The sequence below is a fragment of the Phacochoerus africanus genome, chromosome 3 (genome assembly GCF_016906955.1).
Source record: "Phacochoerus africanus isolate WHEZ1 chromosome 3, ROS_Pafr_v1, whole genome shotgun sequence".
Lineage (NCBI taxonomy): Eukaryota > Metazoa > Chordata > Mammalia > Artiodactyla > Suidae > Phacochoerus > Phacochoerus africanus.
This window is the reverse complement of record NC_062546.1, coordinates 143,137,149-143,153,595: the sequence shown is the minus strand read 5'-3', so window position 1 is coordinate 143,153,595 and position 16,447 is coordinate 143,137,149. Positions and strand designations below refer to the sequence as shown.

The window sequence follows — 16,447 nt, the reverse complement described above, 5'->3', positions numbered from 1 at the left end:
CCTCTGCTCCTCTGTGGAACTTATTCTTTCAAGGAAATGCTACCTACATGGCAGGGACTCCAAAATCCTCATCTACAGCCCAGAACTTTCTTTTGAACTCCAGACCCACATAATCAAATGGCTTCTTGACATCTCCACATAGCTATCTCCCAAATATCTCAAGCTCAACGCATCCAAAACTAAATTCTTATGATCTGGTTTCTTCATATAAGTGCCCTAGTTTGGTAAGAAAAAGACAGACTAAAGAATAGAAAAACATGCACACACATTTAAACAAACAAAAGAATACATCCAAATATTTCACAAAAGTGTATACCCAAGTGGCTAATAAACATAATAAATACATGAACTTCATTAGTCAGGTGAGAAATGAGAATACCTCTACTACAAATCAGAATGGCTAAACATGGAAAATACTGAGTACTGAAGAGGTTGTGAAGCAATCAGAACTCATGTCCTGTTGGTAAGAGTTTAGATGAGAACAAACACTTAGGAAAACTAGCAGTATCTACTTATGCTAAACTTACATATACTTTACGATCTAGTAATTCTACTCTTGGGTATGTGCCCCAAAGAAATAGGTACATGTGTTTGCCAAAACACATGTACCAGAGTATTATTACAGCAATATTTGTTGTGGCCAAAACCTGGAAACTTCCCAAATGTCCATCATTAAGAGACTGAAAAATAAGTTGTGATATATTCACACTATGGAATAAAAACAGCAAAGAGAATGAAGGATCTAAAACTAGAAATTTACCTGACAATATGGACCAACCTACAAAGTTAATGCTAAGAAACCAGACATAAACAAGTATATACTGATATGAAGTATAAAAACAGGCAAAGCTCAACTCTGCAATAAGAAAAGTCAGGAAAGCGGTTGCCCTTGTGAGGAAGGGGTATAGCAACCCGAAAGGCATGCACAAGGGTTTTCTAAGCTCCTGGTAGTATTCTGATTTCCAACATAGGTTCTGGTCATGTAGGTGATTTCAGAAGGAAGATTCATTAAGCTATACATCTATATGTATATTTTTCTGAATGTAGATTAAACTTCAACAAAAAGATTCTTGAAAAGCTTTTTTTTTTTTTAGTGTCTTGGTTTAAGCAATATATTATATGGCTTCCCTAATCAGCATGCAATTTATTTTTGTTCTCAAGACAATATCATGCCCCTACCCATCCCCTTTCTGTCCATGTCAGGGAAAATTTAGATACCTGGAAATGTATGATTGAAAAAGTTTATTTTGTTTTTTGTTGTTGCTGTTGTTGTTTTTTGTCTTTTTTGCTATTTCTTGGGCCGCTCCTGCGGCATATGGAGGGTTCCCAGGCTAGGGGTCCAATCGGAGCTGTAGCCACCAGCCTACGCCAGAGCCACAGCAACGCGGGATCCGAGCGGTGTCTGCAACCTACACCACAGCTCACGGCAACGCCGGATCATTAACCCACTGAGCAAGGGCAGGGACCGAACCCGCAACCTCATGGTTCCTAGTCGGATTCGTTAACCACTGCGCCACAACGGGAACTCCCTGTTTTATGTCTTTTTGACAAAGTTTAAAGCATACTTCCTTGGAAGATGGATTCCATTATACCAGTAGTGAATCATGTATTTCTAGAAGGAGAAGAAAGGAAGAAGCAGCTGCTGTCTTTTTCCTTCAAAGACATTTATAATTTGAATATATGAAACTTAATTGGATCATAAAAATGTAAAAGATCTCATCCATTTTCAGGTAGAAGCACAAAAACGCCACAAAGAGATGTGAATTCTGCCTCTTGAAAGCTTTCGGCGCAAGATGTCAATCTTCTCATTCTCTGATCCCATATTCCAACACTTGACGGCTTCACCACTAGGACAGTTTTCCTTCTATCTGGTTCAAATTCCAAAGGATTACTACTTACTAATTTTAGTGCTTATATCTATCTTATAAGCGTTGATTTATTATATTCCCTTGAGGACATGGAAACTTTGTAGTAATCATTTCTATACTCAACAAATCTTTTCAAACCATTTAATGCAATACTTTTAAAGGTACACTTTTCAAAGTTCATTCAAGGCTCCTTCTCACCCTACTTCCTCCTCTTTGAGGGCAGAAACGTGTCTTGCTCTTTCTCCTTGTATCTCCACAGGTGAGGAGAGCCTTGAATTCAAAATATGTATGTAGGAGTTCCCGTCGTGGCGCAGTGGTTAACGAATCCAACTAGGAACCATGAGGTTGCGGGTTCGGTCCCTGCCCTTGCTCAGTGGGTTAAGGATCCGGCGTTGCCGGGAGCTGTGGTGTAGGTTGCAGACGCGGCTCGGATCCCGCGTTGCTGTGGCTCTGGCATAGGCCGGTGGCTACAGCTCCGATGGGACCCCTAGCCTGGAACCTCCATGTGCCGCGGGAGCGGCCCAAGAAAGAGCAAAAAAAAAAAAAAAAAAAAAGACAAAATATGTATGTAGCTCTATGAGTATTTTTTAACTCTTATTTTGAGATTACTGTGGATTTACATGCAGTTGTAACAAATAGTACAGAGAGATTCCACATACTCTTCACACAGTTTCCCCCAATGGTAACAGCTTCCATAACTACAGTACAGTGTGACAACCAGGGAACTGATATCAATGTAATCCACTGACCTTATTCAGACTTTGCTAGTTTTATTTGTGTGTATGTCAGATCCTTAAGGTTTTTTTTGTTTTGTTTTGTGTTTTTAGGGCTGCACCTGCGGCATATGGAGGTTCCCAGGCTAGGGGTCCAGTGGGAGCTGTAGCCACCAGCCTATGCCACAGCCACAGCAACACTGGACCCTTAACCCACTGAGCAAGGACAAGGGTCGAACCTGCATCCTCACGGATGCTAGTCAGATTCATTTCTCCTGCACCATGACTGGAACTCCTTAAGTTTTTTTTCTAAACAAATAAATGTAAGGCATTTTCTGCAGGCTGATCAAAGTCCAGAAAACAAATTGATGTCAATTCCAATACTACGGTTTCCCTCCTTATGCTTTTTCTTCTCATTAAATTATTTTTATACTTAAAATTATATCAACATTTCACATATTAAATTATCTTTGAAAACATGAATTTAAAGACTGTACAATATTCTCGTACACATTGTTTCCTAGATAATAGACTAATCAATTGTATGTTGACATATAATGGACATATAATTTCCAATAATTACTAAAATAAATTTCATTGTTGTAATTTTATGATTCTCTACTTTTTTTTTTGTCTTTTTGCTATTTCTTGGGCCACTCCTGCGGCATATGCAGGTTCCAGGCTAGGGGTCGAATCAGAGCTGTGGCCACTGGCCTGTGCCAGAGCCACAGCAACGCGGGATCCAAGCTGCATCTGCAACCTACACCACAGCTCCCGGCAACGCCGGATCCTTAACCCACTGAGCAAGGGCAGGGATAGAACCCGCAACCTCATGGTTCCTAGTCGGATTCGCTAACCACTGAGCCACGACAGGAACTCCTGATTCTCTACTTTTTAAGGAAGGCAAAAGCCTCTTTACCCAAGGACTTAGAGACCTTTTATCCACACAGTCAAGCCTTTTGCAATCTGTGTGATTAGGCAGGGATAAAAATGTGCAAAATATCAAAACCTAATGATATTTTTTCCTTCCTCTTGGTTTAACCTTATTTATCTCTCTCTCACACACACAGACACAGACACACAGACAAACCTGAGCCCTTTTTATCATCATCACCATCATCATATCATTCAGGTACCACCTCAGGGAAAGGAATTTTTTTTTCTTTTTTTTTGCTTTCTAGGGCCACACTCGCAGCATATGGAAATTTTCAGGCTAGGGTCAAACTGGAGGTACAGGTGCCAGCCCACACCACAGCCACAGCAACGCCAAATCTGACCCATGTCTGCAACCTACACTGCAGTTCACAGCAACATCAGATCCCCAACCCACTGAGCAAGGCCAAGTATCGAACCCACATCCTCATGGACACTAGTCGGATTTCTGCTGTGCCACAACAAGAATTCCCAGGGAGAGGAATTTTAGATGAGGGAACTTAAACATCTACATGCAAAAAGAAAATACTCAAGATGTTTGCTTAAAAAGCAAATTCTGAACATATAAAGCACAATGGCTTTTCCTCCCCAATCTGAATCATATTATATCAAAAATTTCCAAAATGAAAACTAACCTCAGATGTTAAAAATGAGGGATAGCTATCAGGATTGAGGAGAGTTATAAGGGTTACCAGGACGACTGTGGGGTGCTGGGAATGTTATTTCAGGATTGGTACATGAGTGTGTTCATGTGATGAAAACACATCACTTATGATTTAGGTACTTTTCTGCATGTATGTGGTTCTTCAATAAAAAGTACCTTTAAAATGATGCCCCAGGAGTTCCTGTCGTGGCTCAGTGGGTTACAAACCCAACTAGTATCCATGAGGATGCGGGTTTGATCCCTGGTCTCATTCAGTGGGTTAAGGACCTGGCATTGCTGCAGCTGTGGTGCAGGCTGGCACCTGTAGCTCCTGCTGAGGTGTGGACCTAAAAAGAAAAAAAAAAAAAGCCCCAAACCAAAGACAGCTACGTTCCTAGTAAAGAATTTTCACTCTTCTCAAAACTGTGGGCACCACAGAGATATCTGCTAAATTTTCCATGAAACTGAAGTCTTCCCCCCTTGAGTGCCAAAACTTGATTTTTAAATCTTTCACATTTACTCAAAGGTTTTTCAAATTGATTGCACACTAGCTTGCCCTCTCCAGCAGTAGCCTGAATGGAACACAATTTAATCTTGTACTGATGATTATGGGTGATCAATAAAACATATTGTCCTACTACTATAAGAGAAAGTCCTTAGGGACTTTTGAAGCAGGAGAGGTCCTTACCTCTGATCCAAACAGGGCCAGACAATTATGATTTTTCAGTCCTGGGTCTAGTTTAGAGTTTTTCTATCACCTCTTTCAGTTTCTTGCTCAGGTTAGGGTGCCTGTCACCAACCTAGCCCCTCCATCAGCCTGCATTGTCTTTTATTCATACCAGCTTTAAGTTCTAGTTTATAAATTTTTATGATTGCAAAAATTTTAACATCTGTTAAATCTGGGCAGTGAGTACACAGGGATCTGTTATACTATTTTTTTGTATGGTTGAAAGAGTTCATAATGGTTTTAAAGTTAGAACAATATTTTTGTAAGCTTCCAAACCCAATAACCAATTAGTCTCAACTGCTAAGTAGGCAGCTTGTAGAAATCCCAGGGGCTTCCACATGCATTGAGGCATGGAGTTTTCGGCACATATTCTGATGATAGAAAAGTTTTGCTGGGTGGCTGACTTTGTTTCCAAATGCTTTCTGGATAAATGGAGGATAACTGCAAAACATTACATTTGCATAAGTTGTTTACATGCTTTTAAAAAATGCATAAATAACCAAAATACGGAGGACTTCAGGAGAAAAGGGCGACCTTCACAAATGGACCACATTTCTTAAACAAGAAACTCTTTTCAACAGTTGTAAAAACTTCCTGGCGAGTGGAATTTAAATATCTCTTGCTTTGGCTTGGCACTTACCTAGACACCATTCCTGAAGTTCAGTGAGAAGGAAGAAAAAGTTCTCATAAGCCCATGAGGATGGAAATGTTATCAAACGGCTACTTGTGACTGAAACAAGGGTTTTCTGTTAGAGGCCCTAGCTGGCAAGAACTTTTTCACCCAGAAAATGAGGGGCAACATGAACACATATATGTGAAAAACATTTAAAATCTTTTCAGGAGTTCCTGCTGTGGCACAATGGGATCAGCAGTGTCTCTGCGGCTCCAGGGCACAGGTTTAACCCACAGCCTGGCACAATGGGTTAAAGGATCCAGCATTGCCGCAGGGGCAGCATAGGTTATGACTGTGGCTGGGATCTGATCCCTGGCCTGGGAATTCCATATGCTGCAGGGAGACCAAAAATGAAAAAAAAAAAAAAAAGAAAGAAAGAAATCTTTTCTGAAGAAATATTATTAGCTGTGGAACATGCTATTGTGATGAACTTAAAAAGGATGGAAAGAAGGAAGGAAGGGGAAGGAGGGAGGGAGGGGAGAATGGAGAGAAGGAAGGAAAGGAGAAAGAAATCAATCCCTATGTATAATTACTCTTTTGACAATGAAGGGGAAAATGCAGTTAACTTGAGCTGAATTATTAGAAAATTGCTCAGTTGCTAGCAGAATAATCAACTCAGGAATATGTGAAATATATATTCTCTAAGGTATCTGTTTTTTATTATTATAGTATATTATTAACATAGTATTATTTGTTGTGTCAATTTCTGTTGTATAGCAAAGTGACTCAGTCATACATATATGTGTATATATATATATATATATACATTCCCTTTCTTATATTATCTTCTATCAAGATCTATCCCAAGAGACTAGGTATAGTTCCTTCTGCTAAGGACCTCATAATCTTTGGTTTGATACCAGTTTTCCATCCATAGATCATTATGGGAACTATCCATATATACAAGGCTGTCTCATAGCAGGCAATGCATATTTAGAATTTGCTGAAGTGACTATGAGGAGAAGGGTACTTAGAGGGAGAGAAATCTCCCCAAACATAGAAAACAATAATGTGAGAAAAAGAATGTATATATATGTATATCTGAGTCACTTTGCTATACAGCAGACATTGACAGAACATTGTAAATCCAGTATAATAAAAAATTTTAAATATAAATAAGTAAAAGAATAAATTATTGAGGTTGAAATACAGTGGAATTTTAAGACACTTATAAATTCTACTTAAATACAATGCGCTCGGTACACTTTCTCTTTGAATAAAGAATTATTTTGACCTCCTTGGTAGAATGTTCTGAGCAGGATTATCGAGATTTACAGTTGATTTCCCTGTGCACCCCAGAATTTATCAGACTCAATCCAAAGGACCTCAAGTTTAAATGTAAAAGCAGAGACCCCTCTTTAAATACACATCTTGAAAAGAGTCCTGAAGGGGCTATCAAAGGAAATCTAAGCTCTGAAACATGCCTCTGCACTCAAACTGTCTCACAGCATGAATAACATGAAACTGAAAACCGCTGGAGAATCAAAGTGAGGGAAGTGATTTGGAAGATTTGTTTTAGCATCTTGGCATCAGAAGCAGCTCTTTGAAGTGACTGAAATGCTCACAAAGGTGGCAACTTGGTACCAAGTAGTGTATGAAAAGAGAATAATTCAGTTAACTGGCTATACATTTACAAATACCCAGAAATTCTTCACTGTTAGAAACACCAGCTATATTTACTTGTGCCTCATATCAATGTTAAGACAGATTAGAAATAGTATTGGCTCTGATATTACCTGGTGGTCTAACCCTGGTCAGCGCTAAATATTTAGGGCTCATGTTTTCTGAAAGAAAACCCTAACTTCGGCCTAACAAACTCAAATGAGAAAAGCCTGTAGGCAGGGCTACATTTTACTCATTTGTTTTACACAGTATCTGGCATACAATTAGTGCTTAATATATGTAGGCTAATTAAATAAATAGGATAATATATGAAGAAGTTGAAAGAATGAGTGAGTGAATGCACAGACTCAGGGAAAAAATCTCCAGCTGAAGTCTGTAGTCATTTCAAAGCCTGTTTTAACCTTTCAAGAAAGTTTCTATAGGAAGAAAAAAGTTATAACAAAAACATCTGTCTATCTTTCTTAAAAGGGAAGACTTTTACTTTCTGTTGTCGTTTGGTTTCTTTCTTTTTTTTTGGCCATGCCTGCGGCAGGTGGAAGTTGCAGAGCCAGGGATCAAACCCACACCACAGCAGTGACCCAAACTACAGTAGTGATAACACCAGATCCTTAACCTGCTGAGCCATCAGGGAACTCCAGGTGTGGTCGTTTTTAAGATGGTAGAAATTATAACACATTGGAAATAACCCAATGAGGGAGAAACTTGATGCACAAGGAAAGAGAGAATTGATGAGTAATGTCCTTAGGCAAAAGGAGGCGTGTATAATAGTTAGGCAGTAATATTCTAATGAGCTTGAGGCCTTTGGAAGAGGTACATTTCCAATATAATATAATACCCATGCTCCCCTGAGGTTGACTAAATCAGTGATTCCCAACAGGCTGTAAACAAGAGAATCGTGGAGGGGAAGGGAGGGCACTATTACTTTAGATGCTACTGTTATCAACACAAATGAGTGGCTGTGAAATGGCATTTTGTTGCTAACAATTAACAATGATACCGAAATTATCACTCATTCATTCAACAATTATTTATTGGCCTACTTTGTGCTAGTTAGTTCTAGGTGTTATTCTAGATGCTATGGAAACAACAGTGAGCAAAATACTCATTTCCAAAACAGTTTGATTAGTTACATTACGAAGAGATCTGCATGTATTTATTTACAACAAAAAAATGTGTTCGGGGTTGTCTTTTTATTATTATTCATTCTTCAATGTGGTTGTCTTCAATTGTGTCTTCATGTTTTGCAAAACCCTTTTCTTTATGAGTAATAGGTTTATTATCTTTGGTGTCCCCCAAGCTGGTTTTGGGGTAGATACCTGAGGTACTTTCTCCATTTTCCTCTTTGCCAGGCTTTACTCTGAGAGCCTTTTCGAATATATTTAAGAGGTCTTGGAATTTGGTCACTTTTAGATACATTAATAGGATATCCCATTTAACCTTTTAAGAACTACCCTTAATTTCTTTTTGTTAGTCTTTTAAGTGTTATTTAAATGAAGTTATATTCTCTCACAAAACCACACTGAGATCATCATACTATTGAATTTCTCTTCCTTCAGTTTATATAGTAAAAAGAGAGTTCTACGTGTGGAATAGAAAGGAGTATAGAATTGCTGAGATTTCTTTTCACTAAATTTATATACTTGAATTTTCCACCTTTTACTAAAGAACACATTCCACCTTGCTGAACCTTTTAAAAGGCCAACAGGCACTTTGAGAGCATTTATTTGTTTCAGTCTTTTCTGGGGCCTTATTCAAGTTTTGTTTCTCTGATTTCCTGGCAGTATATTTATTTCATGGGAAACATTCCTCTTAGAGAAGCACAAAGCTCTTCTAACATTCTCCCTGCAACTTCCTCATTCATGTTCCCTAGATTTCCTACTAGTTTAAAATTTTCTTTCAGTTTTAGATATCCTATTGTGTCTGTTACATTTTATTTTAGAATATAAATATTTTCCAAAATACACTCATAGATTTTTGTCACTTCTTCATTAAGCTTTGCCTTCTTTAGAGCTTACTTCTTAAAGGTGTTTCAAAGGACACATGTTTTCCCATAGTTTTAAATAGTGTTTACTGTTTGCATTTGTAAAACATTTTATGCTTAAGAGTAATAGTTGTACTTTGGCCCTTCCTTTGCATCTCGAAACATTCATCTATCAATTACATCATGTTCATTATCAGGGCTCTGAAATAACACAGCCTAAAAATGTGCTCCTTGAAGCAATTACACATAGTAAAAAAGCTTTCATAACATGGCTAGTCTGTAACATGTGTGTTTCCCTTCTGGCCTTTAAAGTCAACTATTTACTCCTTCTACCGGATGCTTCCTAACACTGGATATGAGGAGGTGCAGGTGGGCCAGGATTTGCAAGAACTTATGAGTGCTATTCCTGTGCCTATATGTATGAAAGTTTACATTCATGTCAGTTAAATGCATTATCTGATTAAACTGCTTTGCAAATCTGGAAGCCAAATAGTAAACAGGATGGATAATGTCAACAGGACAAACATTCCAAAACTAACACAAACACAGCAGCTAAGCTTAAATAAAAGCAGCAGATGAAAACTTCCAAAATATTCATGTACAGAGTCTTGCCCCAAAGTGAATATAAACAGATTAAGCCTAAAGTTTAGGAGTCCCATCGTGGCTCAGTAGAAACAAATCTGACTAGCATCCATGAGGAGGCAGGTTCGACCCCTGGCCTCGTTCAGTGGGTTAAGGATCTGGTGTTGCCGTGAGCTGTGGTGTAGGTCACAGAAGCATCTCGGATCTGGCGTTGCTGTGGCTGTGGTGTAGGCCTGCAGCCACAGCTCTGATTTGATCCCTAGCCTGGAACCTCCATATGCTGCAGGTGTGGCCCTAAAAAAAAGACAAAAAGAAAAAAAAGAAAATTGCAAAGTTTAGACATACTATAAATTCTTTTAGGAAAACTGTAATGGACTCTAACATGAACAAAGAATTTCAAAGTATTTCAGATGAAGCTTTTTGCTTCTCTTAAAAGAATACTTTGCAGAAAATATGCATATTGCCATAAAAACAAAGAAGTGAACCTTGAAAATAAAGCTACTGAAGAGACATACTACTTCTGTGGGTAAATTACTTACCTGCTCTGTGCCTCAGTTTATTCTCATATATCTGTAAAATAATCCACTTACTGGGCACACAGAAGGCACTCAAATGTTAGACTCTCTCTTTTTATGTTAAGAAATAAGTACTATTACCACCTGTGTTTCCCTTAACCTTAATTATGAGAAGATATCCCAGCCCATCTGGAAGGTTTCTTAGTATTAGGAGCTGCTCTGGAGAGTTGGTTGGAAGGGATGAAGAGACTGTTCCTACTGCTTTGAGCAAAGAGAGCTGAGAGCTCCAGCCAAACCTAAGGGCTCCACCACGAAGGAAAGAGTGCTTCTGCTGACAACGACTTTGGAACTTGAGTATGTTTTTCTCTTTTTAGTTTAGTGGGGAAATAACTGGGACTTACGCAATGAAATAACTCAGCTGGCCAGTGGCACTCATACCCGGATGCCAGTCTCACACCAGGAAAGCCTCAGAACCACAGGTGGACCACAGCTGGACACTGGCAACATCTTCCAACCACTGTCTCCCAGAGCAGGAGGATGCCGGCCATGCCGGCCACACCGGCCATACCGGCCAAGGCTGCTGCCCAAGTTTTAGACAGAAACAAAAAATCTTTTCTTTAGGAATGAGATCGGCACTTTTTTGTTCTCTTGTTTGTTTGTGGAAAATTAAATACTGGAGGAGAAAAGGCAGCTTGCTCAGAAAAGGACTCCGAGGAAACGCTAGAGTTTTTAGCCTCTGAGCACTTCTTGCCCAACCCTTTCCCCTCCTCGCCATTACTTTCTACGACATTAACCCAGGTCCACCACTGTCTGCCTTTTTCTAGACACTTTCTCTGCCAAGGGCTTGACTTCACTTTTTGGAAAGTGGTTACAAATAAATGGCACTTGCACCACTAGTTAGAGGTTCTTCCAGCCCAACAGCAGCTGAGGGAAAGGAAACTGCCAGAACTTTGTGAGTAGTACCACGCAACGACAACAAAAACGGCCACTGACCAGGAGAGAAGGTAGGCGGCAAAGTCACCTTCACCCACTTAGAGTATAAGCCCTGGGGACTTACAGCATGGTGACTACAGCTGATGGTACTATATTGTATACTTGAACGTTGCTAAAGACACTAGATCTTAAAAGTTTTCGTCCCAAGGGGGAAAAAATGTAACTATGTGAGGTGGTGGACTTTAACTAGACATTATAGTGATCATTTCCATAACTGTCATACACCTGAAATTAATATATCAATAATATCTCAAAAAAAGCCCCCCCCCAAACCAAAACTCCAAAATGCCATCCACTGAGCCCTCCCTCGGCGCCAGCCACATCCCAGAGAATGCAGGCCGACGGAGCAAGCCCCAAATATGTCCCAAGCAGAAGCATCTCTCCCAGCAGGGCGGCCATGGCCCGCTGCGGACCCCTTACGGGCATCCTCGGCCCCGCGTTCCGGGCCAGCGCCCAACCGGAAGCCCAGCAGGCGAACTTTCTCCAGTCAGCAGCCGCAAAAACAAGTCGGACTCAAGACTGTCCAATGACCAAGCCTGGCAGCGAAACACCCTTTTGGAGTCCTGGCAGCTTCTCGGGCTCGACTGAGTTTAACGCTGTAGAAGGCGTGAAACCAGAACTGATGCTTCCTTCGCCCACCTCGGCTACCCGCCGACCGCTGACTGGCCCCTTCGCTCAGGACTGAGGACGAGATAAAAGAAGGGGCAAATTCTCGCCCCTTCATTCCCCTCCCCCCCTCGCTGCTTTCCCCTCCTCATCGGCAGCCTTGAAGCAAGTTCAAGGCCTCGCCTCAAGATATCTCCGAGCCCTTGACTGCGCAGGCTCGCGCCTCAGGGGGCTATTTTCCGGGGTCGAAGGCTGCGGGGCCGCAAGGCGCTCCCGCAGCTCTCCTCCGTTCCCGCGTCTGGCGTCGTGGGGGCACCACAAGTGCGTCGTGCGTTGCAGCCACTTGCAGCAAAGAGTTAACGCAGCCGGGCCGGCGTGCTCGGGCCAACCCTCCCCGCTCCGCCGGTGCCCATGCGACCTCGCTAAGCGTCTTGCCGTGAATTCCCGCCCCACGCGCCCCGCCCCAGCACCCGGACTCCCGCGCTCGCCCAAGTCGGCTGGGCCAGCGGCCCCGAAGTCCCGGAACCCGCCCCCCTCTCTCCAGCGCCGCGCCGGGGGACTCGGCTTCCCCCCGCGAGTCCGAGCGCTGCTCTCTCACCCCCTCCCTCGCTCAGCCCCACTCGGTGGGTGCTCGGTCGGGAACCCCCGGCCCCTCTGTCCCCTCTGCCTCCCAAAAAGTGCCAGTACCGATGCCCTGGATGAAGACGAAGCCGGTGACTATGAGCACTGGGTGCCAGTTAAACTCCAGCGCAGTCCCGTCCCAGCCGAGCCCCTCTCGGTAGTGGAGGACCCAAATAAGGGTGAAGATCACGGACAGGAAGCCGACGAGCAGAGCCGACACCAGCAGCGCCAGGAAACCCCTGTAACCTTCCATGGCCATCAGTGCCCCATACTCCGCACGGTGGCAGCCGCAGGAACTCGACGAGGCGGCGGCCGCGGCAGCCTCTGGATACTGGCCCCGCGGCGGGACGCGGCGTCGACTTCTTGAAGCTGTCTCCACCCGGGGGAGGGGCTTTCTCGCGGGCCTGTCGGGGATGCGGGGCCTCGGTGGTGCGCAGCTGGCCGTCGCTCAGAGACCAGCCCCACCCTCGGGATCCCGTAGCCGCCCAGAGCTCTCGCTGCGCCCCTCCTGGCCCAGCATCTGAATTTGCAGAGAGCTGGAGAAACCAATCCAGTTAGTTACGAGCGAGCGTTCGGAGGATTCCATACCCACCACTTTCTTTTAACTCTTCCCGTGTCGCTTCCTTATTTGAGGGAAGGCTGAGTAAGGCAGTGGTGCGCACTGGCGTTGTGGGTGTGATTTTGACTAGAAGTCTCCTGAGCCTCAGTCCTCGAAGATCGGCTCTGTTTGATGCCAAGGAGGAGCTTGTGGGATAGTGTGGACCTGGCCTTAGCAAGGAAACTACGGTGCCGCTTGTGCTTAAGAAAAGGAAGACAGACACCTCCTGGAGCCTGGACTTGCCCCTGTGTGATAAAAAATGGATTTTATAAGTACCACCTGCTCCAACCTATTTGGCCTAAAGCCCCACCTTGGTGGAGTGAAGCTCACTCACTCCCTGCTCTCTTTCCAACATTAATTTCATCCTTCGTCATTGGACAAGAAACAGCGTTGGAGGTTATCTACTGCTGCTAAAGAAAACGAGGTTCTGGCAATTAGGGATCCTAGAATGCATTTGGAAAAGTTCACTTCTAGCCCTCTTCCTACTCATCTCCAAGGACAGTTTCCCATATTGTCGTGTTGCCATTTTTAAAGACCTCGGCATGTGCAGGTGGTATATGGGAGTGATTTTCAATGGAAAAGACAGGTTTTAGGCAATGAAGTAGGAGCGTCAAGCACTGGTAGTGGGGTAAGATTGAGGTTTAAGAGTAAGAGGCTGTGGTGTCATTTTCCCCTCTGTGGTTAAAAAAAAAAAAAGAAAGAAAGAAAGAAAGAAAAAGAAAGGAAGCAAATGGAAAAGAAGGACCCCTCCCAGCAGTATAAAGCTTTCTATGGTCTGACCCTAATGTTCACTGCTTCTCTCCCACCTTCTGACCACTGCCTACCCATATCTCTGTCTCTATATTTGCCCAACTCCATCTTCACCAAGAAACCTTCCCTGGGTCTGCCTATACCCCTGTGTTACACTTCCACCCACTTCCCCAACCAGTGCCTTTCTGCATCACTTATCAAGATGTGCTATGACCGGAGTTCCTGTCGTGGCTCAGTGCTTAACAAATCCACTAGGAACCATGAGGTTGCGGGTTTGATCCCTGGCCTTGTTCAGTGGGTTAGGGATCCGGCGTTGCCATGAGCTGTAGTGTAGGTTGCAGATGCTGCTCAAATCCCGGGTTGCTGTGGCTCTGGCATAGGCCAGTGGCTACAGCTCCAATTCAATCCCTAGCCTGGGAACCTCCATATGCTGCGGGAGCAGCCCAAGAAATGGCCAAAAGACAAAAAAAAAAAAAAAAAAAGATGGGCTATGACCATCTGTTTCTGTAGCTGTCTCCGCTCCCCAGACAGCCCCCTTGAGGTTAGGTAGTCCCTGTCATTTTAGTCTTCCTTGGCATGTTTGTTGGGAGAAGAATGGGACTGAGTGGGTCAGTCAGGGCTCTGGGCAGGAAACAGGTTACTCCTTCTGACTGGGCAATTTAACAACGAGCAGGGCTATTTACAAAGTTGTGGGCAGGGTGTGAGAAACCACAAGAGCATTGCAGTGCCCCAACTTGAATAGGAGAGGGTTACTGAAATCTAGAGAGAGAAAGAGACAGAGACACACCCAGAGAGAGGAGTGTGGAGAGGGCAGCCTGACTGGGGCTAGGGCCTTGAGTTGAGGGATACAGCCAGCCTGCAGGGACCCCACAGGGAAGGAAAATGGAAGGCAGCGTGACTGGTCTAGCCTTACTCTCTTCCCTTCCAAATGGCTGAAGCTCGTTTGAATCCCGGAAGGAAGATGATGTGTCGCATATAGGTCAGCTCCCAGGACACAGCAGCATGGAGAAGGGTGAGGGTAGAGCAGAGACAAACAGAAACTGTCACTGAATCTTCCAGTTTTAATTTTTCAGGGTTTTTGGGATTCCTGAGTGCTACAAAGATTCCTTGTTTAATTTTATGCTGTTTCTCTTCCTCTCTGACCTTTAACTAGTAATTCTTTCACAACAATGTCATTGTGTCCCTGTTCTTCTCTGTAAAAGTATCTAGTCCTTGTCCCCAGGTAACTTCTTCACCCTTTCAACCCAACACCTTCCCTCCACCCTTGAGCTGATTGTCTTCGACAGCTGCAGCAAAGAATCTCTGGGATTCTAGATTCCATTTAACAAAATACCTCAGGACAATGAAAACATGGATGGTGTTGAATCATCTTTAAGTTACAAGTTAAACTGAGAAAATTTCAACTTTTAAGTTGTTCTTTAAGAACCTAACTTAATTTTTTTAATTAAAGTATAGTCAATTTACAATGTGCCAATTTCTGCTATACAGCAAATTGACTCATATATAATCCCTTATATATATAATCCTATTATATATATATATATATATGTTATACATATATATATGTAATCCTTTTTAAGATATTCTTTTCCATCATGGTCTGTCTCAGGAAATGGGGTATAGTTTCCTGTGCTAAACAGTAGGACCCTATTTTTCACCCATTCTGAATGTAATAGTTTGCATGTACTAACCCTCAAATCCCAGTCCATCCCTCTCTCTTCCTCCTTTTCCCCACTGGCAACCACAAGTCTGCCCTCTATGTCTGTGACTCTGTTTCTGCTTTATAGATAGATTCATTTGTGTCATATTTTAGATTCCACATATAAGTGATATCATATGGTATTTGTCTTTCTGACATTTCACTTAGTATGATAATCTCTCGTTGCATCCATGTTACTGCCAATGGCAATATTTCATTCTTTTTTATGGCTGCGTAGTATTTCATTGTATATATGTACATTTTCTTAATCCATTTATCTGTCAGTGGGCATTTAGGTTGTTTCCTTGTCTTGGCTATTGTGAAGAGTGCTGCAATGAACATAGGGGGTGCTTGGGGGGTCCTTATAGTATTGTAAGGACCTAACTTTGATAAAACTTCCCACTTGAAAGAGGAAAAATTTTAATAAATATTGTAGGGGCTTAATATTAACAACTTTTAAAAATAGAGTTGTTAAATAATATCAGTTTCTCTGATGGGGGTAAACAATATCACACCAAAGTGTTTACTCAAGTACTTCACTTAAGTACTTTTTACATGAATGCTATCAAAGGGTTTCCTGATATGAGTGGAGGATGGAGGATGAAGTGGGGCACTGAACTGTTTAGCCTTCCTAAACACTGTGATTCCAGAAACATGTACATATTGACACAGATTTTTATTGTCCCCAACAGGCACATAATGTAGAGCAGGGAGATAGAATGTGAAGGAATGGGGAGAAAAAAAATCTACCACCATGCCCCATCGCAACATCAGGAACCAGGTGCTTTGTTCGCCATTTACCTGCTGAACTTGCAGGAAGCAGTGTTGCATTTCTTTGGTGCTTATAGAAGTTGAGTATTCTAATGTAAAGTATAGTAAGTTGAACACAGTAGTTTGTTTTGTGAGATGAGTGGGCCATTTT

The 16,447-nt window shown here is 42.5% G+C and overlaps 1 protein-coding gene across 2 annotated transcripts in view; it reads right to left on the bottom strand.

The window, feature by feature from the left end:
* LOC125123281 (plasma membrane ascorbate-dependent reductase CYBRD1) overlaps positions 1-13,003 on the bottom strand; it is a 45,107-nt gene extending 32,104 nt beyond the window's left edge. The window contains exon 1 of one of the 2 annotated variants that reach the window (XM_047772867.1): positions 12,545-13,003. In XM_047772867.1, the coding sequence (XP_047628823.1) occupies positions 12,545-12,737 (193 nt within the window). In that variant the 5' untranslated portion in view covers positions 12,738-13,003. The remainder of the gene's footprint in view (positions 1-12,544) is intronic. The other variant, XM_047772868.1, reaches the window with a different exon arrangement.
* Between the last annotated feature and the right edge of the window lie 3,444 nt (positions 13,004-16,447).